Consider the following 26,539-nt stretch of genomic DNA (forward strand, 5'->3'; position numbering starts at 1 on the left):
GCTGAATAATACGTACAGCCCAGAAACAGGCCACTCGGGCCTAACTGGTCCGTGCCGGTGTTTATGCTCCACAGCAGCCTCCTCCCACCCCTCTTCATCGCACCCTATCAGAATATTCCTTTCTCCTTCATGTGTTTATCGAGCTTCCCCTTAAATGCCTCTATGCTATTCGCCTCAACTACTCCTTGTGGTAGCGAGTTCTTTTGTTGTTGCTAGGGCACTAGCAGCTCTCCACTGCCTCATTCCATTCTTCACGTGTGAGCTTACGGAGTGAGTGTTAGCCAGCTATTTGGTCTTGGGGTTGTTTTTTTGTAGGGGGACTGATCCAGAGTCAAACCAGATTCTGCCCCTCACCTGATTGTCCACGTACACCAACAGGGTCACTGGATAGCAATCGGGAGCGGGGAACCCGGGCGGGCTTTTATCCCCACCCTCCCGGTTCCAGGGGCCACTGAGGACACTTGGGGTGAGCTGACTGCTGCTGCTGAAATCAGGTGGGCGGCAGAAGAGGAGGGATTGAACCTGGAACTTTTGTAGTCTGCGCGGTTGAATGCTGCCCAGAATCACATTGAATTTACAGCACAGAAACAGGCCATTCGGGCCCCGACTGGTCCGTGCCCGGTGTTAATGCTCCTCATGAGCTTCCTCCCACCCCTCTTCATCTCACCCCATCAGCAGAGCTCCTGAGGATGGGGTGGGATGGGGAAGGGTAGGGGGTGCACTAACCCAGCCAAAGCCATCAGGTTAAGTTTAACAGTACACATTAATTAAAATGATAAGTTTCCATCAAAATTTCTGGGGATGGGGCGGTGGGGGGGGGAGGGGGAGGGGGCCAGAAATATCAGGTGGAATCCAGTTCCAGCTGTTGTTCTGGGTTCTGCCCCTTTTTTTCCAAGTTGAGGTCGATAAGATTTTTGGATATTAAGGGAATCAAGGGGTATGGGGATAGTGCAGGAAAGTGGAGATGAGGCCGAAGATCAGCCATGATCTTATTGAATGGCGGGAGCAGGCTCGAGGGGCCGAATGGCCTCCTCCTGCTCCTAATTCTTATGTTCTTGAAATTCTGGGCCACCATCACACAATCTGGGGTCACCCACCGACTGGCCAGGATTGGCCTGGAGTCACCTGGAATTGAAGATTAATCTCCGGGGACAACTGCTGGGAGCAACACCCGGGGAGAAAAAGTCATCGGGGCACGAAAAAGAATCGTCTTGTTTTCTTCATTACCTTTGATCACTTTTATTTATTAGTTAAAGGAAAAATGGCCGTTTGACCAACAGTTTAAAGACTCACCCAATCGGGTTCCAGAGTCTGTTCAAGATGGGCATGTCGCGCGACCAATGGTGGGAGTGTGGGGGCGGGGCGGTTGGAGGCCGGCGGTCATGTGATAAAACCTCCTGGAATATGTCCATTCAGACAAGAGCAGGTCAGAGGCTGGGTATTCTGCGGCGAGTGTCTCACCTCCTGACTCCCCGAAGCCTTTCCACCATCTACAAGGCACACGTCAGGAGTGTGATGGAATACTCTCCACTTGCCTGGATGAGTGCAGCTCCAACAACACTCAAGAAGCTCGACACCATCCAGGACAAAGCAGCCCGCTTGATTGGCACCCCATCCGCCACCTTAAACATTCACTTCCTCCACCGCCGGCGTACCGTGGCTGCAGTGTGCACCATCTACAAGATGCACTGTAGCAACTCGCCAAGGCTTCTTCGGCAGCACCTCCCAAACCCGCGACCTCTTCCACCTAGAAAGACAAGGGCAGCAGGCGCATGGGAACACCACCACCTCCAAGTTCCCCTCCAAGTCACACACACCATCCTGACTTAAAAGTATATTGCCGATCCTTCATCGTCGCTGGGTCAAAATCCTGGAACTCCCTCCCGAATAGCACTGTGGGAGTACCTTCACCACACGGACTGCAGCGGTTCAAGAAGGCGGCTCACCACCACCTTCTCAAGGGCAATTAGGGATGGGCAATAAATGCTGGCCTTGCCACCAACGCCAACATCCCATAAACGAATAAAAAAAATTTTTTAATTGGCAATCCTAATACAATTTAAACAAGGGATGTATGCTATGTGAGCAACTCCCTGTACCTGATGGTGTCCAGCGTTACTAGGATTGTGTGTGGGGGGGAGGCGGGGGTCTGAGGGGCAGTTTAGAAATCTGAAGATGGGATTTGAAATTGTTCGCAGGGCGATCAATTGCATTGCCAAGTCTGTCGGTCGATGGAACCATATGTGCGCCAAGAACAGCACGGGCGTTCCCCCCCTGGGGTCAAGGATGGGGTCAGGGCGGTTGTCAATGGGAGGGCAGATGTTTCCCTTCAGGCCTCCCATCTCCGCAAAACCTTCCAGAATTTCACGGCTTACTTCTCTGGTAGATAGTTGGTGCAGTATTAGTAATGCTACAATCGCAAATGTCAAATGACAGCAAAGAGCCCTTTCAGAGTTCGCCCCGCTGTGTTCTACACTGTTAGTCAAATGTCAAAGCATTCTGGAAACCAAGGACTCAGATTCCAAGGATTAAATAGTCTCATCTTCATGGATAGATCAAATATCTCAGATTTTTTATGCTCATCGTTACCCCCTTGGGCAACAATTGCAGACACAGATGGCCGATTAAGCAGTTCAAGTGATGAAATAGTTTTCATCGTTCCAAGTTGTCTTGTTCACTCTGGGCTAGACAGTTGTCACTGAGGGGAACAAATGTAAACCGCCCGCCAACATCATAAAGCCACCGTTCTGTCAGAAATTATATATCTAACCTCATTCAGAAGTTGTGGGCCTTGTAATTGCTACACCGAGCACTTCAGGGGATGAAGTAACTATTGCCCCAGAGTCAGAATGTGAATGGCATTCTGTGGCGGTTTATGTCCACATTTTTGAGGACTTCACAATGAGGAAGAATCTTGACCTACCTGCGGGACATGGCAGGATACAGGAATCACTGTAATCTGCCTGTAATTTTTGTCTTTAAAAGGTGGTTCTCTCCTCACTGGGGAGATGTTGGACGAGGCTCGTGTCCATTCCAGAAACTCCACCACAAATACTTCCCCCCGGGTGACTCACTCGCTGTGTGAACTGCCCAGTGTTGACCAGATAGGGCCCAGGCTCGAAGAGCCAGGGCGGTAGCAGTTGTACTACAAAGTGGTCGCGGTGCCTGCTGAGCTCGCGACGGAAATAAAAATCAATCCAGGTCCACGCTTCCGATTGCCAATCCGGTAAACTCCTCCCGGGTGCAAATCCACAGGGTCAAGCTCATTGCGGTTGCTCCCGATACTTGAAAGCTTTGTCAACGACTCCCTCAGCACTACACTGGGAGCGTCAGCCTAGATTTTTGTGCTCAAGTCTCTGGAGTGGGACTTGAACCCACAACCTTCTGACCCTGAGGCGAGGCGTGCTGTCCACTGAGCCACGGCTGACACTGGGATTTAAGATTTGGCCACTAACGAGGTAACATGAGTAGGAACAGCAATTTTCCTGGCTCTAAGGCCAATGTCATTAGTACAGGGCAAAGCCAGAGAATAGAGAAGCTTAAAGGGTAGATCTTCCTGGCCCTTCACTTGGGTGCAGTGGGTTGCCTGGGCACAGCGAGTGAAGGACAATTGGCCAGGGAGGGAAGCGCGCCTGATAGGGAGTCCGACCAATTTACTGCTCAAAGAGGGAATCAGAAACAGGTGAAGCGGGGAGGTGCTAATCCAACGTCGTGTCACACAAAGAGTAGTAGAAATCTGGAACTCTCTCCCCCAAAAAGGCAGTGGATGCCGAGGGGTCAGCTGAAACTTTCAAGACTGAGATCGATCGATTTTTTTGGTTGGGTATGGGGATCAAAGGATATGAAGCAAAGGCGGGTAAATGGAATGTAGGTGCAAATCAGCCGTGATCTAATTGAGTGGTGGAGCAGGCTAGAGGGAGTTGAATGGCCTCCTCTTGTTCCTCGGTATGCAAGTGGTGATTGGACGAGACGACACCCAAAATCAAAAGCATATGGAACATTGGTCACAGGAAGGGAGAGTCACAGCGCTTGTGCACACTACTGGCAACGCTCATTAATGTAACAAGATTAACACTGACTTCAATGTTTCAACAAAGTTAGCTATTTCCACCCCCCCCAACAAAGAGGCTGGTGTGCCCCTCCCCCACCCACCCAGAATGCTCCAATGCCCTCTGAACCTGTCAATTAAAAAAAAATGTACATACTAGGCACTTGGTCTAAGCGTTAAACAAAGCTTTAATCAACTGCTTTACAACATGGAGGTCCAGTTGTGTCCTTCACTAGTTCCTGTTAAGAATGTCCTGCGCAAGCTGGGCCCGTGCCCGAGTATTTATACTCTCCCTGGACAGCGCCACCCGCAGGCCGCTCAGTATTATTTCATAAGTCTTTCTTTCGTGAATGACTGATTCACGTCACATACTTTAAGTTCTGGTAATTGATAGCGTCACAGTTTTTACAGTGCAGGTTAGACATCATCATTAAGTCAACTTCATAGGGTCCTGATGGTCATTATAACAATGCCACCAAAACAGAGTAAGACCCTCCCCACAGACGTTGCAGTGTTTCGTACAAACAATCGATACCTGGGAGTCTCTTCAAGGCAACAAACTCGAATATTCCTTTCACAGCTTGTGGAGTCACCCCGAACTTAATGCCTTGGAATTGCTCCTCAGTATCTATTTTTTTTACAATTTCTTCCCCCCCCCCGCCCCCTCCCCAAAGTGCTGATTCTTGCCCTGGGGCAAAGGTCCCACTGGCAATTCACCCAAACGACCGCTGTGCATGCACGAGCCTGGACTGCGATGCACCACCGGCCTACTTGACCAGAGCAGAGCCTGGTTCAGGCCCTCACTCCACAGGCGTCCAGCGCAGCAACGATGGGCGGGTATCTTGACCGATGGTCAGCCTCCCTGGCCCAGAGGTGTCCGACGCCACATGTAGCATCCCAACTGATGGCTCAGCTCACCAACGCAACACAGACCACTGATCAAACCTGGAGCTCTTCTGCTCTGCCTGCCTCAGTACGACACTGGGTGTTTTTTTTTCAATGTTATCTTCTTTATCACATTCATAGAATGATACAGCACAGAAGGAGGCCATTCAGCCCATTGTGCCTGTGCCGGCTCTCTGGTAGAGCGATCCCAATTAATCCCACTCTTTCTCCATAGCCCTGTAAATTTTTCCCCTTCAAGTATATATCCAATTCCTTTTTGAAACATAGAAACATAGAAGATAGGAGCAGGAGTAGGCCATTCGGCCCCTCGAGCCTACTCTGCCATTCAATGAGATCATGGCTAATCATCCAAACTCAGTACCCTGTCCCTGTCTTCTCCCCATATCCCTTGATCCCTTTAGCCTTAAGACATATATCTAACTCCTTCTTGAATATATTTAATGAATTGGCCTCTACTGCCTTCTGTGGTAGAGAATTCCACAGGTTCACCACTCTCTGGGTGAAGAAATTCCTCCTCATCTCAGTCCTAAATGGCTTACCCCTTATCCTTAGACTGTGACCCCTGGTTCTGGACTCCCCCGCCATCGGGAACATCATTCCTGCATCTAGTCTGTCTAGTCCTGTTAGAATTTTATAAGTTTCAATGAGATCCCCTCTCATTCTTCTAAACTCCAGCGAGTATAAGCCCAATCGACCCAATCTCTCCTCATACGTCATTCCTGCTATCCCAGGTATTGAAAGTTACTATTGAAGCTGCTTCCACCGCCCTTTCGGGCAGCGCGTCCCAGATCACATCAACTTGCTGCGTAAAATAAAAATGTTTCCTCATCCGATCCAGTTATGATAAAGAAACAAATCCTTCGATCTAAGGAGAGCTCCTCGCTCTCCCCCTACACCCCCCCACCACCTGTCTCATGCAACGGTTGCCCGTTACGATGTCAGTACAACACCAAACTCCTTTTTCTTATTAAAATCAACAGAACCGAAAGAAAACAGGCCATTTTTTTTTTTTTTTTACGGAAACAGGCCGTAATTAACGCATGCAATATTAATGACCTGTATAGTGTTGCATGCCTGCGTAAGCTTGCTGCAAGGGATCGGCCACTGTTGGACTTTGTGCTGAGGAGAGAAAAAAAAGAGGGAGGAGAAGCAGAAGAATGAATAAAGCAGATCCGTCAGCGTAAAACACGGAGACGTACACCCGCAACAATACCACCTGAAGCAGAATGGAGCCAAGAGAGAGAGCCAGCGAGAGAGTGTTTGGGGGGGGGGGGGGGGGGAGATTAAGGTGAGACCGAAGGCATAGATTCTGCAGCATATAATAACCACATGCGCTCAAGGTACAAACACAAACAATCCCGAAGCACACACATTGTATATGTACGTATATGATCTCCTGGACTGGTTTTGATCGCCTGAGGTGGGGGAGACTTTTTTTCTCTTATTGGCCCTGGGTTGATTTTTTGCCTCTCCCCGGAGATTGCCTGGTTGCGGAGGGATAGCAAGTGTCTCGTCGCGATGCTCCGGCCATCGTGAGTGTGGGGCAGGCGCCTGATGGCCCGTCATTTTCAGAGGATCACTTCACACCCCATCTAGAGCCATCCTTTGTTCCTTAACCTGTCCTATTACCACCTCCTCTCGCTTTGAATATCTCTTAATGTCTCTCAATGTCTCTTAATCTCTCCTGCTTTCTATCCTATCACTGACCGCCCCTTTTGGTCTTTCATCCCCTCCCCCTTTTCCCAGCCCCTAAATCTGCTTTCCATTTCCTGCTTTTTTCCAGTTCTGACGAAAGGTCATCGACCTGAAACGTTAACTCTGTTTCTCTTTCCACGGATGCTGCCCTGGCCCGCTGAGTTTTTCCAGCATTTTCTGTTGTTATTTCATATATCACTGAGTCTGGCACAATGTTGGATGTGTGCCTTCTAGAGGTGGAAGTCATGGAGTGCACCTTGAGATGCCCCTGCGTGGCTGGCTGCTGAGCAGCCACTTCATTAACTTATCGCTTCAAACTTCACTCATCAACTCGTCTTTGAATCGATCGAGTCTTTATTTGTGGGAGGGGTGGGGGACAGCCAGTTCATGTTAAACACATTCCTAGCTTTTCCCATCTTCTGAACTGTGCATCAAACAACGACGGTTGTCCTAATCCAACTGTATCTAAAAGAAAATGTTTCATTACACAAAAAAAACAACATGTGTAATACAACAAACAGACACTGGGTGGAAAATGCATCGTTTTCCGGGTTTAGGAATCCTATGCACCGGCAGCAATTTAATGCATCGCATTCCATAGGATGGAGTGTGAAGACCCTGGAATTCCATAGTCTGGGAAATTATGTGACACACTGGACTGAATGGAAAGTTAGACCACGGAAAATAATTTAAGACGTTGAAATCCTGTAAGAGGAGACTGAACAAGAAGTGACTCGAGACATTGTAATCTTGGATTCAAATACGCATTTAAACGGGAGTCAATAAAATTGGCTTGGTCAATATGTGCCAGTAGAATAAAAGTCACAGAATGATAGCTTAATAACACGCAGACATACGTGATGGATAGTAATGATCTGTAGAAGTGGGTTTAAAGGCTATTGAAAACAAATGGACATAAAACTTTCATGTCAATCATCTGTCTGAAATGAGCTTTGAATTGAAAGCCACCTGTAAAAGCTGGAACCTCAATCCCTTGCGTACTTGTACTAAAAACATTTATTAACCCCAACTCTCACTCAAATGGTCACTCAGGTTGACTATTAATACATCCTACATTCAGATACGATGTCCTAGTTAGAGGTTAGAGCTCAGACTCGGGTTCAAGCACCTACAATTGAATTGATCTGAAATCTGTTTGCCATTACATACATATTTTCTCAGTGAACAAGGGGTCAGGGTAGTCTCCAGGTAGGGTTGGATATCTTAGAACCATACAGCACGGAAGGAGGCCGTTCGGCCCATCGTGCCTGTGCCGGCTCTTGGAAAGAGTTGTCCCATTAGTCCCACTCGACCTGCTCTTTCCCTGCAAATTTGTTTTTTTGACGTATTTATCCAGTTCCCTTTTGAAACATAAGTGGCAATTTTGTCAATGGGGGTGCGTTGGAGGTGGGACTGATGCTTGTCAGGTTTTAGTCCCGTCTCCATCGACTTGTGGCCAACCCACGCTATTTTCTCTTGATTGACCAATTAAGGGGAAGCTGGTTACAGAGAACATCAGCGTATGACTTTTCATCTGTCAAATGAATTGTCATCATTTGACAGCCCTGTGAAGCTGTCAAACACTGACATTCTCTGTTGTTTGATGAGTTCTTGTATTCAAGGCTCATCAAACCTCTTTTGTGAGCAGAAATTAGATGGTTGTTGCATCGGAGAACGCAGCAGCCATTCTGTCATCTCTGCCGGTGAGATGCGAGACTCTCCACATCCCCAACGGTTGAAGCCTGCAGGAAGAAACAAAGGTAAGTAAACATTTTCTATCACTTTCCACTCACCTCACATACTTACCTCTCCACAGTTGCACCCATCACTCACCTCCACAGCACACTTTTGCACCCCTCCGACCCCCGCAGACCCACTGCTCGCCTCGGTGACCCTGGCGGGGTTTGCCGACATCGGGAAGCCCGCGCCTCTGGTGGAAAAATGGGGATAATCCTCTTAACTGCTGGTTAACTACCTGTTAACAGGCAGTTAAGTGGCTGTAATCCCCTTCCCGCCTCCAGGAGACGGGACACGGCGCGGTTCGGCTACCCGCCTCCTGGGAAGATGGCACGGAGGCGGGTTAGGGGCTGGATGGGCACCCACCCCGAGATTCTGCCATTTTCCTGGCAGTCCCGCCTCCAAACCCGCCTCCCCAGGGCTGGCACGATTGCCCCGTTAGTTTTGAATCTGCTTCCACCGCCCTTTCAGGCAGTGCATTCCAGGTCATAAACTTGGATGCTTAGTCTTACTGTTAGCACCTGGGAAATAGATAGCTCAATTGGGCACACCCCAGACCACTAGAGGAATAGATGCCTTGGACATGTAGGCACTAGACCTTGGGAACCAGGTTAAGCATGTGTAGCAGAAATGCAGCATTTTCCTTTTACAAATCAGCCCATTTGTACCTTCCACTTGCTGACAAAAGAAGCCACTGAATAGAAAGAGATTGGGGTTTGACTTGTGACTGCGAGTGGAGTTATGGAATAAATATTTTTTTAAAGTCCCACAATGCTTGTGTGTCAGTTCCTATAAGGTGCAGGCGTGCCAATTCACCAAATCTAGTCAATTTTTTTGTTGTCAAATAAATGCATTTCTAATTGAAATCCATTTTGGTGCTTTTCCCCAGCACTGTTTGATAACAGTAATTGTTCTTTCTGTCAAGAACTGGCCATGTTTTGTTTTACAACAGGAGTTGCGTAACTCAATCATTTTTCTTTACATGTTTGAAGTGAAGACTGAAATTTATTTCGAGTAGGTAGTCTATTTTTATCAAACAATCCATCCATATGTCTATACATCAATAAATCTATCTAGGTTCTGTCTCGCCATGCATCCAATGATCAAAGTCATCTATATCCAACTTGACAATCCATCCATTTATCCAGCCTGACAATTCATCTAATCATCCATCCATTGATCCATCTAGATAATTCTACACAGCATCTTTCAATCAAGACTTTCTTTATACCTAGTTATCTATCGCTAATCTATCTATCTGATCTACACATCTGTCTAGCCAATGCAATATAATCTAACCTTCCACTTTTCAATCTAAGCATCCCTCTAGGTATTTAACCAGTCATTTCTTAAAATCGTCTATCCATCCATCATCTGTTTATCCCTCTGGCCATGTATGTGCCTATTCCTCCATATATCTACCCATCCAACCCTCTATCTCTCAATCTAACCATTTGGCTGTCTGCCTATCTAACCATCTATCTAGTCATTCATTCATCTATTTATTTAATCCATTTATCCATCTATTATTTAGAAATCTACTATATCTACATAGCCATCCACTTCATTAAAAAAGAGTGCAAGTCAAAGACGACAACCAACTGGACCAGATCACAGACCATTAATGACTGGCCAAAACTTTGTTTTTGCTTCAAAGTAGCTATTTGATACAAAATAAGTTCAGGTTATGCTGACATATAACCTCAATTACTTTTAAGTAAATAAATTCTGTCTAATTATACCATTTAAAAATCCATTTGACTGATAGTTTCTATTTTAATGAGGTACAATTGCATTCTATTGCTGCAATGTGGTGCTCAATGATTATAATTACAGAAGAGTTCTAAGTTCTATTAGTGGGATTATGAAAATGAACACATCTTATTAAACTGAGCCAAGCATAGCCTGGTAACTTCACAGTAAGGAGAAACAAGTACAAACTCGAATAATGAATGAAAATTGATCCATGTTTATTCAAAATTACACATCTTGGAAAAAACCAACGCAAACACATCCGTGTGAGTACAACCACCATTTGAGAGTTCAGGAAAACCATACCTTGCCTGAAGCAAGGTCAACTGTGGATGTGCACTTACTCTCCCATTGGCTTAAGTCGAACTCAATGGCACCCAAGGGAACACATCAACCACCGTCATTTAAAAGACAGAACAGCTGGTTTTTTTTTACATAGAATATATTAACATCGTGTTCCATCTAAAAATTAAACAGGATGTGTTAGAATATTGTGCAGGGCAGGGGGGAACCAATTACTCTGATCACTAAGGGAAGTACTGTTGCATGATACAGAGTTTCCATAATAGCAAGTGACGTAAGAAAACTACTAGCCACTTGGTCTGAGTATTAAACAAGGCTTTAATCAATTGTTTTTCAACATGGAGATCTAGTTGTGTCCTTCACTAGTTCCTGTGAAAAAATGTCCTGAGCAAGCTGGGCCCGTGCCCGAGTATTTATACTCTCCCTGGACAGCGCCACCAGTAGGCCGCCCAGTATTATTTCATAAGTCATTTCCCATGAATGACAAGATTCATGTCAGCGAGCGTGCGTCATAAAGTAAGGGCTATAATGTTGTAGTCCCAACTCTGCTCCCTCCCGCCGGCGGGGCTCTCTGCTGGAAGTGGAGTCTCAGAAAATTACCCGTTACATGCATTCATGACTTCCTCCAGTTGGCATTTCTAGTGAGGCTGTAAATGCGTTCTCCACTTACGATGCTGTGACACCTTGGTGCCCAGACTGGCTCCTTCCCCCAGTATTATGCCATTGGACAGTTTCCTTTACCCTACATTTTGTAGAGAAAAATCAAAGGACCAAGCACAGCAAGGTCTTATCCTCTGTGATCCAACCTTGTTCGCCAAACACTCTATAGAGAGCAGCAAACTATTAGCACACACAATGTAAATTTCTGATACAGGTATACCACAATCATCGATGTGCCATGCACTGCGAATGGGGATATCATACAAAACACCCTCACAATGATATTCTTGGATATATCACAATTTCTGATCTAAGAAATTTTGGAGTGGATGTTCCTGGCTTTGCATCTGGCCATTCTGGATTGTTGGGATGCAGGGACAATAGGGCAAGGAGGAACATATGGCCACAAAAGGAAACTAAAATGGATGGGAATTTTGAGGAAATCTGGTGGCTACTCATACGGGAATGTGTTCCTTCTTGCCAGAGTTTCCTGTGTTGCACCCTGACGATTCAGAACATCTAGATGCAGGACCAGGAACATCTTACTCGATGTTATCTGTAGATACTTCATGGACGTGGAACCCTTAAGAGCAGTCCTGTCTCTCGCTCGCTCGCTCTCTTGGCAACTTGCCCTTCACTACAAGATTAGTTTAGTCTGGCCCCCAAAGGAAGGTTTTTAATTGTACGCCTGAGCAACCTTGTTTTAAACCCAGCATGTAGTTCTCTTTGCTTTAGAATTATGGCTTCAGATTCACCCCTTCCCACCCCGCCCCCCCCCCCAAAAAAGGCAAGTCTCCATAAACTTGTGGTTCGTTTTCCCAGAACGTACCTGGGTACGGATGGATGCCATTGGCATAGATGGTATCTGATGTTGGCTGCCCATTGGTCTGTGGTGGCATGGCACTGAACCCATTGACTCCAATGGGCGTGGCTATGCTGGGTACAGCTGCTGCACTGATACCAGGGGGTGTACTGGTGCCTACAGAAGAAAACGAACAACAATCTGTGAAGAAAATACACTCCGGTAAGCGAAAGCCTGAAGCAAAAAACTAGGTTGCTTAGTTACAGTGGCTGCCATTTATCTCCTTGCGAGGCCACAAGTCCCATTTGTAAATAGCGATCAGCGGTGTAAGATGATATCACCGCACTGCTTCCCCGACATGCAATAAATTAGGACCGCCAACCTATCCAATTAGTGGGGTTATTATTGTTCCAATGAATTGGAGATGGGCCAAGCAAGGGAGATAACTGGAGTAATGTTTTCAGATGAATATAAAAACATTAAAGCAAGCACAAAGTTCAGACATGTATTGCTCTAATTACTACATTTAATTAAGTACTAAAGGGGTTCACAAGTCGTAGTGGAAACAGAACAAGGTTTTTATGCATTTATGATGGCACTGCAGACAATACCTGGAGGAAATCTTCTCCATAGGTTTTCAGCACACATTTCATACTCTTTTCACAAGCACTGGTTAATTCGCTCATGTTCAATTCATTTAACACAGGCATTATGCCATTTAAAATAAACAGTTTGACAACTGTGTTAAAGTTGCGCAGACAGGAATTTGCTCCAAGCACGCTAACCAGTGCACTAAAAAGACTGCACGCAGGAAATAACCTCCCCTCCCCCGCCCCCCCCCCCACCGCATGTGGATCAGTGCTTAATGAATGGATACATTTATCCAGGTAGAAGGATTAGAGGGGAGTTGAGGAGAACTTTTTCACCCAGAGGGTGGTGGGGGTTTGGAACTCACTGCCTGAAAGGGTGATAGAGGCAGAAACCCTCAACGCATTTACAAAGTACTTGGATATGTGCTTGAAGTGCTGTAACCTATAGGGCTACGGACCAAGTGCTGGAAAGTGGGATTAGGCTGGATAGCTCTTTTTTGGCCGGCACAGACACGATGGGCCAAATGACCTCCTTCTGTGCTGTAAACTTCTATGATATAGATAGATATAATGGATATAGATATAGATATAGGAGATATATATATCTACTATATATATATAAAAGGATCCGTCCGTCTGTCTGTCTGCGTGTCTGTCTGTCTGTGTGTATGTCCGCTATACACTCAAAAGTTATAGAGCATACCTACACATATGTTATATCAAAAGAAAGCTTATGATTAGGGGAGTGTCATAGGCATATTTACTTTTTGGTCAGACAAAAATTATTCGGACAGTATACAAAGAACGTTCAAAAACCTGATGGTTGACCAATCCTACGGGGGAATCCGCTCATTAGCGTTGATTGACTTGATGGTTGACCAATCCTACAGGGTGGGCGGGGCCCAATCCTTCAAACTGCCATTTTACAAAAAAGCCTTGGCAACGCCGGGCCCCCCAGCTAGTATATATGCATATAATGTCTCAGAGATAGATAGAAATAGATAGAGATAGATAGATAGATAGATAGATAGATAAAGAGGTATAGAGAGAGATGTAGAGAGATAGAGAGAGAGATACAGAGATAGAGATAGATAGATAGTGAGATAGAGAGAGAGATAGAGATAGATAGATATATCTTGAGACTTCCTACATGTTACACTTGTTTCTTGTTGCCACAATTTAGTAACTCTTCTGACATTGGCACTCATTAGATAAACTGCCTGAAGTGTAACAGTGAAGGTTGCTTCTATTACCTTTAATAGGTAACAGTGTAAAGCCCACTTGCTCAGCGGTTATGTTCCTGCCTCTGGGTTAGAAAGCATGTGTTCTGAATACTGGATTGATGTCCAGCGGGGGGAAATTGCGTCCGAGGGGCGCGGGTGGCCTCCCTACCCACCCCCATCGCAAAGGGTAGGTGGGGCTCTTTAGCCTTGGTTGCAGCCCACCTAGGAGAAGGTACTGCGAACATTAAAACCCACGAGGAAGGCAACAGGAAGCCACCTCAGCTACTCTTCCCTAAGTAAGTAGTAAGTGTGTGAGCAACTTGAGTTCTAGGACCTGCCCTAGGGCAGAACATAATGGACTGCAAGGTCCGCTATGTAGTCCTCCCATTACTGGTGGCACAAGTCACACACATCTGCTGCCATTTTGGCCTGTTGCAACGAATACAAAAAAGATAAAAGAAAGACTTGCATTTCTACAGCACCTTTCACGACCTCAGGACGTCCCAAAGCGCTTCCCAGCCAAAGTACTTTTGAAGTGTAGTCACTGTTGTAATGTAGGAAACACGGCAGCCAACTTGCAAGCTCCCACAAACCAGATAACAGGAAACTCTCTTTTAACCGACACCTAAGTATCTGGAAATCTCTCTTAACCATCAAAATTCAGGAGTAGGTTCAGGTAAGTTTTACTATATATTAGTGGCCGTATAACCGGGGTTCCTGGATCTGTGGCTGTGCAACAGGGACTCCTGGATCTGTGGCCATGTAACTGGGACTCCTGCACAAGTGCCATGTAATCGGGGCTCCTGCACCTGTGGCCGTGTACGGGGCTCTCGTACCTTGCTAAGTATACCTCTCTGTAATCCGGACTTTTTGATCAACCGGCACCATGCCGGTCCCGTCGGTGCCGGATAAAAAAAGTTTCCTGTAATGTAATGACCAAATAATCTGTTTTTTAGTGATGTTAATTGAGGGATAAATATTGGCCAGGGACACCGGGGATAACTCCCCTGCTCTTCTTCGAAATAGTGCCATGGGATCTTTTACATCCACTGGAGAGAGCAGACGGGGCCTCGGTTTAATGTCTCATCCAAAAGATGGGACCTCCGACAGTGCAGCACTCCCTCAGCACTGCACTGGAGTGTCAGCCTGGATTTTTGTGCTCAAGTCTCTGGAGTGGGACTAGGAAACCACAACCATTCATAACTCAGAGGCGAGCCACGGCTGACCCTACAAGAGGGCCAATGGTGCAGCTCAGTATGATTCCAGAAGATGGGGCTGGGGGGGCACGCCCAGAGCTCAGTGTTATAGCTGACAATGAGGCGGTCGGACAACGGCGGTTTTGATTTTTTGCGCGAGGCAAACCCGGGGTCACAAAACACGCGCTGCATCACCACAATCGCCGCGACCACAGAGGAACTAGAGTGGACCATGGGCCTTTGGCGCAGGTCAGTGACATACCTGACGACGGTGTCATTGGCGTCGCTACGAGTCCATTCACATTAAAGGCCGCCATCTGCTGCATTTGTGCTGCTGCAATTGCAGCCATTGGGTTCAAGTAGGTGCCCTGTGCTGCCGCCATTAGGGCTGCCTGCTGCTGCATCAACTGAAAGAGAACAGAAATCGAGCTTTTCACATAAAAGCCCTTTACTGAGTCTTGCATCGTCAAGCCCGCTTACACACGGGTTGATTCCCTCACAGACATTTTCACACATATTAGCGATGGGGCAAAAATAATATGCCTCAAAACTGAATAGTGACGCATTGAGTGCTTGGGCACAATATGGCACCAGGGCAACCTCTAGCCAGGAGAGCCCAGTCCATTCGCCAGCCAGAAGAACCCAGTCCATTCACCAGCCAGGACAACCCAGTCCATTCGCTAGCATCGACACCCTTCACCTCAACCCACCTAAAAAGGCCCGAGAGGATCGCACCTTGGCTTGAAATGCTATCGAGACGAAAGCGGATCGGAGCAGGTTCCACTTTCTCTGGTGTGGTGGTAGTGAGGGCAAGGAGTATTCGGAAGCAATAAATACCGAAATTTGAGGTTGGGTAGAATGAGCCTGATTGTATTGGACCAGCTCTGTGATGGGCCAGATTGAAGTAAATTGAGTGGACAGTGGCTGGCATGTACCGATGGCACGGGAGAAATGATTTGAACAAGACGACGATAACTTAAGCAGCGATAGAACTGTACATGTACTGTCTTGTTAAATGCCCAACAGACCAGGTGTTTGAAGGGTGAGGCTGAAGAGCAGAATCCCTCATTCTTTTACTCTAACCCCAATTCAACAAGACAAGTACACATGAGGTTGCTATTAAATCATGGTTAACATTCTGTTTTTCCTTTAGTTACTGTATCAAGCATTAATGCATTGTGGCATTCTGAAAATATCCTCAGATTCTGACAGATTCTGACATAAGTGGGCAGAACAGTGGCAAATGGAATTCAATCCGGAGAAGTGTGAGTTAATGCATTTGGGGAGGGCTAACAAGGCAAGGGAATACACATTAAATGATAGGACACAGGGAAGTGCAGAGGGACCGTGGAGTGCACGTCCACAGATCCCTGAAGGTAGCAGGACAGGTAGATAAGGTGGTTAAGAAGGCATACAGGATACTTGCCTTTATTAACCGAGGCACAGAATATAAGAGCAGGGAGGTTATGCTTGAACTGTATAGCAGCTAGAATACTGCGTGCAGTTCTGGTCACCACATTACAGGAAAGATGTGATTGCACTAGAGGGGGTGCAGAGGAGATTTACGAGGATGTTGCCAGGACCGGAGAATTTTAGCTATGAGGAAAGATTGGATAGGCTGGGGTTGTTTTCTTTGGCACAGAGGAGGCTGAGGGGAGACTTAATTGAGGTGTATAAAATTATGAAGGGCCTAGATAGAGTGGATAGGAAGGACCAATTTCCCTTAGCAGAGGGGTCAATAACCAGGGGGCATAGATTTAAAGTAATTGGTAGAAGGATTAGAGGGAAGTTGAGGAGAATTTTTTTCACCCAGAGGGTGGTGGGGGTCTGGAACTCACTGCCTGAAAGGGTGGGAGAGGCAGAGACTCTCATCATATTTAAAAAGTACTTGGATATGCACTTGAAGTGCCGTAACCTGCAGGGCTACAGACCAAGTGCTGGAAAGTGGGATTAGGGTGGATAGCTTTGTCGGATGGCGTGGACAAGATGGGCCGAATGGCCTCCTTCTGTGCCGTAAATTTCTATGATTCTAAGTAAATATTAAATCACATTGCTCAGCATTTCATTGTATTAACAGCCCGAGTGATAAGATAGCATTTTTCTCAACAGGTATCGGATGCTCAGAACACACTTATGAATTTATCGATCGTTTTACGAGCAGGGACCAGGGAAACTGGGGCTGTTTTCACTCAAACACAGCAGGTTAGTAGGTGATCTGATAGAAGGGGTGCAGAATTACGAAGGGGCTTTGCCAAGTTAAATCGGGGGAAAATGATGTCAACTGGTTAGTGAGCCTGTGACCAGAGGGCATAAACTTAAGATTAGCACCAAAAGAACAAAGGGAGTGGTTAGAAGGAATTCTTCTAACACAGAGGGCTGTTGCGACACGGAGCGCAGTTGCAGAGAGAGGTGGAAGCAGAATCCATAAAGGGAACGGGACAAAATGGCTAACATTTTTTTAAAAAGAGGGGTGGCATGGGCATGATGGGCCGAATAGGCGGGGGAGTCCAGAACCAGGGGTCACAGTCTAAGGATAAGGGGTAAGCCATTTAGGACAGAGATGAGGAGGAATTTCTTCACCCAGAGAGTGGTGAACCTGTGGAATTCTCTACCACAGAAGGCAGTTGAGGCCAATTCATTAAATATATTCAAGAAGGAGTTAGATATATTTCTTAAAGCCAAAGGGATCAAGGGATATGGGGAGAAAGCAGGGACAGGGTATTGAATTTGGCTGATCAGCCATGATCACATTAAATGGCGGAGCGGGCTCGAGGGGCCGAATGGCCTACTCCTGCTCCTGTCTTCTATGTTTCTATGTTTCTATGAATGTCCTCCTCCTGTGCTGCAAGACTCGTTGGTTCTGTGCAGTTGGGCCTCTGGATTAAGGAGCAAAAATAAACACATCACATCAGCTGCGCCCTATTTAGTGAACTGCGGCGTTTACGTATAACAGCCGGACGTGGTGCTGGGTTACCTACCGCTTGAGTGTAGGCTCCATATGCGCCAAACTGGATGGCCATCGGATTAAAGATGCCCAGCTGCCCCGCCATCTGGTGCATACGTCGCAGCGTGCGCTCTTTATCAGTGTCTGCAAATTTCACCACCAGGCTGGACGATGCCCCCTGGGGGAAGGAAGAGAGACGTTCAAGCGGACAAGGAAGATCTTGGCTGGCCCGTCGGGATTTCCGCGCAGTTCACAGGGTTTGCCATTGCTGTGGGATTATATTTTCAATGATCATTTTCTTTCACTGCCTGGTTCATAACGACACAAATTCTTGGCGAAGACATTTGGTCAAGCCTGCTCCTTTTAACGAGTGGATCAATCGCAGAATACCATGACAGTAGGGATGAACATTCAGAAACTGAAGTACTGAAGCTAAAGATCAATTGCTTAATACATTGCAGGTGAAATATGACCCTCTCTAAAGTCACTTCACCACCTGTCCGTTTTTGCAGCCAGAATTTTTAAGCAGGCTGCCGTCCTGTGCGTGTGTTTTTTTAAAACATTTTGACGTACATCAAGAGGTTGATACTCCATGACATTTGGATTACATAAAGCTCAGTACTGTTGAAGGAAATGCCAGTGAGCAACTGGGAAGAGCCCACTTTACATCAGAAGGGAGCCTTGATGCAAGAGGCACACTAGACCAAGGTGATGACGCACACTCGCACAACATCACTGACATGAATCAGACATTCATGAAAGAAAGACTTATGAAATAATACTGAGCAGCCTACGGGTGGCGCTGTCCAGGGAGAGTATAAATACTCGGGCGCGGGCCCAGCTTGCGCAGGACATTCTTAACAGGAACTAGTGAAGGACACAACTAGACCTACATATTGTAAAACAGTTGATTAAAGCTTTGTTTAACGCTTAGACCAAGGGCCTAGTAGTTTTCTTACGTCAATCACCAAGCAACCAGATGCCTGGGGCAGAGAGCGGGTAGTGGCTTCCATGACCTCCACATGATCTGCGGCACTTGTCACATGCAAGACTTTCCTTGTATCTTTAATGACTGTTGGGTAAACTTAGCTACCATGCGCGACAGTAACTTAATTAATATTTTTCCCTCCGTGTACTTTTTTTTTGTATTTTAAATGACAATTTTTATTCACACCGCATCAAAATTATGGGCATCCTTTTTGTAAGAAAAAAAAGTTGCATTTCTATAGCGCCTTTCATGACCTCAGGACATCTCAAAGCGCTTTACAGCCAATGAAGTACTTTTGAAGTGTGGTCACTGTTGTAATGTGGGAAACGCGGCAGCCAATTTGCTCACAGCAAGCTCCCACAAACAGCAATGTGATAATGACCAGATAATCTGTTTTAGTGATGTTGATTGAGGGATAAATATTGGCCAGAACACCGGGGAGAACTCCCCTCCTCATCTCAGTCTTAAATGGCCTACCCCTTATCCTGAGACTATGCCCCCTAGTTCTAGACACTCCAGCCAGGGGAAACAACCTCTCAGCATCTACCCTGTCAATCCCCTTCAGAATCTTGTATGTTTCAATGAGATCCCCTCTCATTCTTCTAAACTCCAGAGAGTATAGGCTCATTCTACACAATCTCTCATCATAGGACAGCCCTCTCATCCCAGGAATCAATCTAGTGAACCTTCGTTGCACCGCCTCCAAGGCAAGTATATCCTTCCTTAGATAACGAGTCCAGAACTGTGCACAGTACTCCAGGTGTGGTCTCACCAAGGCCCTGTGCAATTGTAGCAAGACTTCCTCACTCTGATACTCCAACCCCCCTTGCAATAAAGGCCAACATGCCATTTGTCTTCCTTATTGCTTGCTGTACCTGCACGCTAGCTTTCTGTGTTTCTTGCACGAGGACACCCAAATCTCTCTGAACACCAACATTTGAAAGTTGCTCAGCATGTCCTTTAACTTACACATGTTAAGATGTATTTTTCTGCCTCCCCGTGTCTCAAGTGTTCGTCCCTAGAGGCCATGTGAAGAGATGTGTTCGAAAGAACAGAGACAAATAGACAGCACAACTTTAATGGGGGAGATTAAATAGAAATGAAAAGAAAGACCGTGTCAAGTGAATGGAGCGTCTATTTTAAACCACAGGACCTGTTTCCTACATTACAACAGTGACGACACCTCAAAAGTCCTTCACTGGCTGTAAAGCGCTTTGGTCGGGAGGTCGTGAAAGGCACTATATAAATGCAAGTCTGACTCTTGCTTTTCACTCTGCTCCCACCTCATTGAAAGGAAGAAAGACAGGTTTGCATTTATATAGCACCTTTCACGACCTCAGGAGGCCCTAAAGCACTTTACAGCTAATGAAGTACTTTCTGAAGTGTAGTCACTGTTGTAATGTAGGAAGCGCAGCAGCCAATTGGCGCACAGCAAGCTCCCACCAACAGCAATGTGATAATGGCCAGATATTCTGTTTTAGTGATGTTGATTGACAGATAAATATTGGCCCAGGACAGGCAGGCAATACATTCTGTTTTTTTTTACACTGTTTACCTGTCAGTTTGTCAAGTAAATGGACAACAAGAATAACATTGCCAAAAACCTCTACCCAGCAACGTGCTCTCTCTGGCCTGGCTCTTGTTACTCCAGTGAACAATTTGCCAAAGCGAACCTGTGTAAACTGTGAGACCTGAATCTATCAAGGTTGGCATACAAATGAAAATCAATTCTACCCCCCCCGCCACCACCCCGACTTCCACAACAGACCCCAGTTTCTATCGAGTCCACTGCTTCCCGTGGCATCTGGGCAGCAAGACTGAACCGAATGCGAGTGAGGCCGCCATCCTAATTAAAGGGCTCTCTCGCCGTCCCCGGGATTCAAGCTACTAACTTAAAGATAAGCCAACGAGCGATTTTCATGCAGGGAGAAGAGTGTTAACTTCCAAACCACGTAGATACAAGACGCGCACCACCAGACATTCCCTCAGTCCATTGACACCAGCATTTCAGGAACGGATAAGCTCAGAATTTGACTGAATCTGAGCTGAAACCTTCATAAATGTTACAGGCAGAGCACCGAAGAGTGTTTTGTGGCGGAAGCTAGTTTTTATTAACGCATATGAATCATCTATCGATGAGGAGAAATATTTTTACACAGCGAGTTGTTGTGATCTGGAACGCGCTGCCTGAAAGGGCGGTGGAAGCAGATTCAATAGTAACTTTCAAAAAAAGGGAATTGAATATATATACACACTTGAAAAGGAAAAAAATTGCAGAGCTATGAAGAAAGAGCGGGGCAGTGGGATTAATTGGATAGCTCTTTCAAAGAGCCGGCACAGGCACGATGGGAAGAATGGCCTCCCTTTGAGCAGTATGATTCTATGATCTAATATTTTACAGGGACACCTCAGCCAATTCACGTTGAATATGCACAGAATAATGGATACTTCAGAGCCACTGTGAGGCAGTAACCTAATCGAGGGTGTTCAAAACCTTGATCGAGCAGCTTCAGCAGTTTTTAAACTATGATCTGAGCTCCAAGATTAATTTTTAGGACATTTGGGGCTCAATTTTCAGTGTGCCGTGGAGTCGGGATTGGAGGCGTGCGGGGTGTTAAAATCCCGAATTCGGGGGTCCCGACCCCATCCCGCCCCAACCCGCCTCCATGCCAGTTTCAAAGGAGGCGGGTAACCGCCCCACACTGGGACCCGCCTCCCCGAGGCGAGAAGGGATTAGTGCCACTTAACTGCCTGTTAACAGGTAGTTAACAGGCAGTTTTTAGCCTAATCCCTATTTTTAAGCTTGAACTGTGGGATTCCCGATGGCTCCAAACCACGCCAAGTTGGAGGAGTCGGGCCGTCGGGTTGAAGGACTTTGAGGGGTTGAGATGTCAGTGTTCAGGTGAGTGATGTGTGCATGAGTGCAAAGGTAAGTATGTTTGGTGTGTCTAAAGTGATTAAAGAAGTGTAAATTACCTTTTCTTACCTTTTCAGCCTTCCTTCCTTTAGGTTCAGGGAGTCCCTCATCTCACAGAAAGCAGAATGGCCGCGATCTGTCAAAAGTGACAGCCTGCAGCTTTCTGTGCAGGAGAGATTTCTAACTGAATCTGTGGAGAAGGACTCATGTTAGAAGTAAGACTGTCAGTGTTTGACAGCTTCAAACAGCTGTGAAACGCTGATATTTCATCTGTCAAAACGTCTTGACAGATGAAATTTCAGTCTGTGACGTCACCTGTTGCCGGGTGGCCCTTAATTGGCCTGCTGAGCCCGCTGGGTGGGCTCAACAAGGTCAATCAAGTGAAAATCGCGTGGATTGGCTGCATCTCGATGGAGGCGGGTCTACAACCCCGAAAGTTGTAGTCCCGCCTCCAACCCGACTCCTGAATGAAAATCCAGCCCATCGTGTTTCAGTATTTTATGAAAACTTTGCTGTTAGCCCATGGCTGTGTTGGCAGTTTCTGTCTTTGTGTCCTGTGCAAAATGGTGAACGTCAGTGTCACGTGTGGCTCAGTTGGTAGCCATAGAAACATAGAAAAATAGGAGTAGGAGTCGGCCATTCAGCCCTTCGAGCCTGCTCTGCCATTCAATATGATCATGGCTGATCCTCTATCTCAATACCATATTCCCACTCTCTCCCCATACCCCTTGATGCCTTTTGTGTCTAGAAATCTATCTATCTCCTTCTTAAATATATTCAGTGACTTGGCCTCTGCAGCCTTCTGTGGTAGAGAATTCCACAGGTTCACCACCCTCTGAGTGAAGACATTTCTCCTCATCAGTCCTAAATGTCTCAGCCCGTATCCTGAGACTGTGACCCCTCGTTCTAGACCCTCCAGTCTGTCTAGCCCTGTCAGAATTTTATATGTTTCAATGAGATCCCCTCTCATTCTTCTAAACTCTAGTGAATACAGGCCTAGTCAACCCAATTTCTCCTCATACGACAGTCCTGCCATCCCAGGAATCAGTCTGGTGAACCTTCACTGCACTCCCTATGTGGCAAGTATATCCTTTCTTAGGTAAGGAGACCAGAACTGCACACAGTACTCCAGGTGTGGTCTCACCAAGGCCCTGTATTACTGTAGCAAGACATCCTTGCTCCTTGTGGTAAACCACTGTTATTGTTATTCACTGTTGTTGTTGTTGTTGCACACTGTTGTACCGATGCATGCCTCAACATGTCTCGGCTGGCTCCACCCACAGGTCCAGGTATAAAGGTGATTGACCTGCAGCCCCCTGCCTTCTTGGAACCCAGTCAACCACGAGAGGCATGCTCTGTTCTTTGCTAATAAAAGCCTTTAGTTACTCTCCTAACTCTCCGCCTTTTATGAGTAACTGATAGCGCATCACTCCTGTACTCAAATCCTCTTGCAATGAAGGCCAACTTACCATTTGCCTTCCTAACTGCTTGCTGCACCTGCATGTTTGCTTTCAGTGACTGTGACTGGTGTATAAGTACACATGGGCCCATAAAGACCAGCAAAGTCACAGTCTGATCCATGGTCTGTGCTGAGTTAGCCAATCTCAGTCAGGGTGGCAGGTTAGGTGCTACAATTGAACATAAGTGATCCTAGTGGGTGGGATAAAGCAGCTAGGTATACCATCCTGATCATTATCCCGCGACCCCTGCCAGATAGATCAGAGGGCAGCCTCACCCTGTCTCCCCTGTTGTGTGCACGTCAGGTGAGGACAGCAGTGAGGCTTCACTGAAAGACACCTCATGAAAGAAAGAAGTTACATTTATATTCTCCTTGGAGCAGAGAAGGCCAAGAGGAGATTTGATAGAGGTGTTGAAAATCATGAAGGGTTTAGATAGAGTAAATAAAGAGAAACTGTTTCCAATGGCTGAAGGGTCAATGACCAGAGGGCACAGATTTAAGGTGATTGGCAAAAGAATCAGCGGCGACATGAGGGGAAACTTTTTTTTAAGGAACGAGTGGTTAGGATTTGGAATGCACTGCCTGATAGGGCGGTGGATACAGATTCAATAGTAGCCTTCAAAAGGGAATTGGATAAATACTTGAAGGAGAAAAAATTGCAGGGATATGGGGAAAGAGCGGGGGAGTGGGACTGACTGGATTACTCTTCGAAAGAGCTGGCGCAGACTCGATGGGCCGAATGGCCTCCTTCTGTGCTGTGCTATTCTATGATTCTATGATACGGTGCCTTTCATGACCTCAAGATGTTCCAAAGCACTTTACAGCCAATTAATGACTTTTTGAAGTGTAGTCACTGCTGTTATGTAGGCCAACGCAGCAGCCAATTTGCGCACAGGAAGCTCCCACAAACAGCAATGAACAAGTGAGCAATCAGTCTGTTTTTGTGGTGTTGGCTGAGGGGTTAAATATTGGCCAGGGCGCCAGGAGGACTCTCCAGATCTTTTCTGAAGAGCGCTGTGGGATCCTTTTACACCCGTCTACACAGGCAGGTGGGGCCTCGGTTTAACGTCGCTTCGAAACGTGATGCCTCCAACAGTGTAGCACTCCCTCGGCTCTGGTCTAACGTTTCAGCCCTAGATTAAGACTATCCCACGGGGTTGGGGTTGGAGTTGGAGTGCGGGGGGGGGGGCGGGGGGGGGTATCCTGCACGATTGAAGCTCACTGAAAACATGGCCACTTGGGGTGAGGCATTGATGGCCAGTCAGTGCCGGCAGAAGTGTATCTCTCCACGAAGAAACGACAGCACGGGGAGAGGAGAGAAAATGAAGGAATCAAGAGGCAAGTAAAAAAGGCAATGGTTCATTCAGGCCTCTGGTCCTGGCTTTACACCGCTGATAGGGTGGTGCCGGACCTCTTTCGTGCTGATGAGGGGAAGAGGTTAAAGACTGTAAGCTCAAGCCTAGCAACGGTTCCCATTGAAAAATAAGAACTGCATTGCACTGTCCGAGGCCCAGGCTTTGCTGATAAGCATATTTATCTCCTTATTTTAAAATGGAGCAGCGGCAGGCAACCGTGCTGCAGTAGCGTTTATGATATCAGCGACAATGCAAGATAAGTAAATACAATCTTTTACACACAGCGCCGCGCATTCAGCAGACCACAAATTATTCATGAGCTTGTTTCTTAGCGTCTGACTTACTGGCATAGTCTGGCTTCCGTGCAGGCTGTTAATGGCTGCTTGGGCTTCAGCGTGAGAGGAATATTTTACAAACGCACAGCCTGGGAGAAGAAAAGGAAGAAAACACAAAAGCAGAGAGGGTTATCTTATTGTGCGATTATTGCTCCCGACGCCCTGCTCCGGTGATATTCAACAAGGTGCACGACAATAAATCCCACACGCTCGAAACATTCCATAGAATTACAATGAGTCTGCAGCCCAGACACAGGCCGTTTGTCCCCAACTGGTTCATGCCGGTGTTTATGCTACACACGTGTCTTCTCCTCCCACCCCTCTTCATCTAACCCTATCAGCATATCCTTCTATTCCTTTCTCTCTCATTATCTGGCTTCCCCTTAAAGGCACCTATTCTATTCGCTTCAACTATTCCATGGGGTAGCCGCTACTGGAACATCAGCCAGTAGGTTGTGGGTTCAAAGTCCCACTCCAGAGACATGAGCACATAGAAACATAGAAGATAGGAGCAGGAGTAGGCCATTCGGCCCCTCGAGCCTGCCCCGCCATTCAATGCGATCATAGCTGATCATCCAAATTCAGTACCCGGTCCCTGCTTTCTCCCCATACCCCTTGATCCCTTTAGCCTTAAGAAATATATCTAACTCCTTCTTGAATATATTTAATGAATTAGCCTCTACTGCCTTCTGTGGTAGAGAATTCCACAGGTTCACCACTCTCTGGGTGAAGAAATTCCTCCTCATTTCTGTCCTAAATGGCCTACCCCTTATCCTTAGACTATGACCCCTGGTTCTGGACTCCCCGACCATCAGGAACACAAAAATCTAGGCTGACACTCCAGTGCAGTGCTGAGGGAGCGCTGCACTGTCGGAGTTGCCATCTTTCAGATGAGACGTTAAATGCATCGATGCTATTCGCCTCCACTACTCCCTGTGGTAGCGAGTTCCACATTCCCACCACTCTCTGGGTAAAGGAGTTTCTCCTGAACTCCCTATTGGATTTATTAGCGATTATTTATGGACCTCTGGTTTTGGACTCCCTCACATGTGGAAACATCTTCTCTACGTCTACCAGCCCACCTTTCAGCCTTCTCGTTTCGGGAGAAAAAGAGTCCCAGCCAACAAGACCATATTGGTTAATTGCCACATTAATTTAACCATCTAAGTGATTGAAACCAGACTGGCTGTCCTCTTACTGAATTCAGTCAACTACCTCATTAATGGATGACAAGTAATCATTCATTTAATCAATTAGTTCCCAGTTTAAATGTGTCTGCTCACCCAAAACGAATGTTGGTTTGATAACTAAGCTAGCTAACTCCTATACTGGTTAGCAAATTAGCAAATTAGTAAACCACTGATATTCAAGTCAGTTACCAGGTTATTCATGTCAATCAATTCATTAAACTAAGCTACCTAACACCACCTCACTCTCGTAGGACTGCTTCTGGGCCTGGCCAAAGTGGCCATCAACTGGTCGGGGCAGTGGGCAGTCAAGGGGGTCATTCGGCCCGAATGCCCTGCTTCTCTTCAGTGGCCACGTTATCGCCCGGGTGGCCCTGGAGATGGAGCACGCGGTGTCCGCCGGCTCGCTCGAGGCCTTCTGCGGCTGGCGGGCACCGCAGGG

At 46.7% G+C, this 26,539-nt stretch overlaps 1 protein-coding gene across 1 annotated transcript; it reads right to left on the reverse strand.

The window, feature by feature from the left end:
* Positions 1 to 354: 354 nt before the first annotated feature.
* On the reverse strand, positions 355 to 24,999 carry LOC147080517 (CUGBP Elav-like family member 4; the record flags this gene model as incomplete). Its single annotated transcript, XM_085981172.1, has 7 exons — positions 355 to 484; positions 4,421 to 4,499; positions 6,011 to 6,073; positions 11,931 to 12,080; positions 15,175 to 15,319; positions 17,891 to 18,034; positions 24,920 to 24,999. Coding segments are annotated over 7 exons (791 nt in total), but the record flags the coding sequence as incomplete, so codon positions are not given.
* Between the last annotated feature and the right edge of the window lie 1,540 nt (positions 25,000 to 26,539).

This window comes from Somniosus microcephalus, unplaced genomic scaffold (genome assembly GCF_052327205.1).
Source record: "Somniosus microcephalus isolate GS21.2 unplaced genomic scaffold, FLI_Smic_1.0 scaffold1521, whole genome shotgun sequence".
Lineage (NCBI taxonomy): Eukaryota > Metazoa > Chordata > Chondrichthyes > Squaliformes > Somniosidae > Somniosus > Somniosus microcephalus.